This window comes from Clupea harengus, chromosome 6, assembly GCF_900700415.2.
Source record: "Clupea harengus chromosome 6, Ch_v2.0.2, whole genome shotgun sequence".
In the NCBI taxonomy this organism is placed as follows: Eukaryota; Metazoa; Chordata; class Actinopteri; order Clupeiformes; family Clupeidae; genus Clupea; species Clupea harengus.
The window spans coordinates 11,160,998-11,162,856 of NC_045157.1; the positions used below are offsets into that span (position 1 = coordinate 11,160,998).

Here is a 1,859-nt window from a genome sequence, read left to right on the forward strand (position 1 = left end):
TTTGTGTGTGAGTGTGGGTGTGTATGTGTATGTATATGTGAGAGAGTGTGTGTGTGTTTGTGTATGTGTGTGTGCGTGTGTGTATGTGTGTGCATGTGTGTGTGTGAGTGTGTGTGTGGGTAAGGGGGTAAGTGAGAGAATGTGTGTGAGTATGTGTGTGTGCTTGTGTGTGTGTGTGTGTGTGTGTGTGTGTATTTGTGTGTGTGTTTGTGTGTGTGTGAGTGTGTGTATGTGTGCAGCCACTCACCTCCTCGTTGGGGTAGTCCCAGTGGAAGTAGACAAGCTCAGCCCCATGCTGGGTGCAGTTCACAGTCACACTCTCCCCTCTCTTCAGCACCGTACGAGATGCATTAATATACACACTCATCCCCATAGGAACTACAGAGGGAGAAAGATGTATTAATATACACACTCATGTGTGTGTGTTTGTGTGTGTGTGTGTGAGAGAAAGAGACAGAGATCCAGGTGGTCCTAGGCTTGACAGAGTGTAGATGTTTTAGTTCATCTTATATCTAGAATCAGCTAATTTAAGTATAAGTGTGTATGTACACAGACTAAGTGAGTGTGCACGTGTCTTGTGTGTGTTTCCATGGTTACCAATGATGCTGTAGACGTGAAAGGGCTCCGAGTCTTTCGTCACCCCGTTGAGCTCGCCACGACAACGGAAGTCATCCTCCTCCATGATGCCTGTGAAGCCGTCGGTGGGGCTGTAAACTCCGCCCACTGGTCGCTCGGTGATGGCGTGGACCAATGAGACGTTGATGTGAGGGTCGGTCGCCAGGCAGGGGACAGTAGCCGTGTCACCCAGGCGGACCGCCATGTAGTGGCTATTCTCTAGAAACCACTCTTCTGCATCTGAGGACAACACACTAGATCAGTCAGTGTGTGTGTGTGTGTGTGTGTGTGTGTGTGTGTGTGTGTGTGTGTGTGTGTTGTGTGTTTATTAAGCCACACTCTAAACATGATGCAAAGGACGGGACTCGTCTGGGAGTGTGTATGTGTGTGTGTTGCCTGAGCGGACAGTGCACATCTTGGGAGGACAGAGGTGGTCAACAGACTAAATATCTGTATGATGCGGAGGGTACAACAATGAGTCTGTGTGTGTGTGTGTGAGTATAAGTGAGTAAATGTGTGTGCACTAATCTGTGTGTTTATGTGTGTGAGAATGTGTCTGTGTTTGTGAATGAGTACAGGTATGAGTGCATGAGTGTGTGTGTTTGTGTATGTACTCTGTGTCTTTTGTCTGTGTTAGTGTGTGTGTGTGTGTGTGTGTGTGTGTGTGTGTGTGTGAGTATATAGGTCTCACCAGGGACAAACACAGCGACCTCGCGTGTTTGTCGTGAGCCCTCCTCAGTGCAGACATACACTCCTGTGTGCCTCCAAGTCACGTTCTCCAGACGAAGAACTGCAGACCCGGGGGACGAATTCTCCACTTCGAAGTTTGGAACGTTCTCATCACGCCGGTACCGCCAGGTGACAGGCGTGGAACCCGAGCAGGTGATGGTGTGGGCGGAGTCAGCGCTAAGGATGACCTCAGTGTCACCAGGGATGATCTCCAGCCCAGCGTTACCATGGAAATGCCACAATAGCACTGACAATGACATCAAACGACATGTGAGACAATGAGAGACAGACACACACACACTCACAGACACAAAGACACACACATACATACGAATACACACACACTCGAATGTACATGACCTAGACACATAGACTGTTACGCATACAATCATATTGTCTAACTCTTACAATCACAATCATATCTCATAACCATGAGTCTTACAGTATATGTGTAATCTGTGTTACAGTATATATGTAATCTGTGTTACAGGATATATGTAATCTGTGTTACAGTA

At 47.6% G+C, this 1,859-nt stretch overlaps 1 protein-coding gene and 1 pseudogene across 1 annotated transcript in view; one reads left to right on the top strand and one right to left on the bottom strand.

The window, feature by feature from the left end:
* pdgfrb (platelet-derived growth factor receptor, beta polypeptide) overlaps positions 1 to 1,619 on the bottom strand; it is a 16,426-nt gene extending 14,807 nt beyond the window's left edge. The window contains exons 1-3 of the mRNA XM_031569824.2: positions 1,307 to 1,619; positions 598 to 855; positions 248 to 378 (exon numbers count right to left, since the gene is read on the bottom strand). Of these exons, the coding sequence (XP_031425684.1) occupies positions 248 to 378; positions 598 to 855; positions 1,307 to 1,604 (687 nt within the window). The 5' untranslated portion in view covers positions 1,605 to 1,619. The remainder of the gene's footprint in view (positions 1 to 247; positions 379 to 597; positions 856 to 1,306) is intronic.
* Positions 1 to 1,859, top strand: part of LOC105888595 — a 51,681-nt pseudogene that overhangs the window by 29,162 nt on the left and 20,660 nt on the right.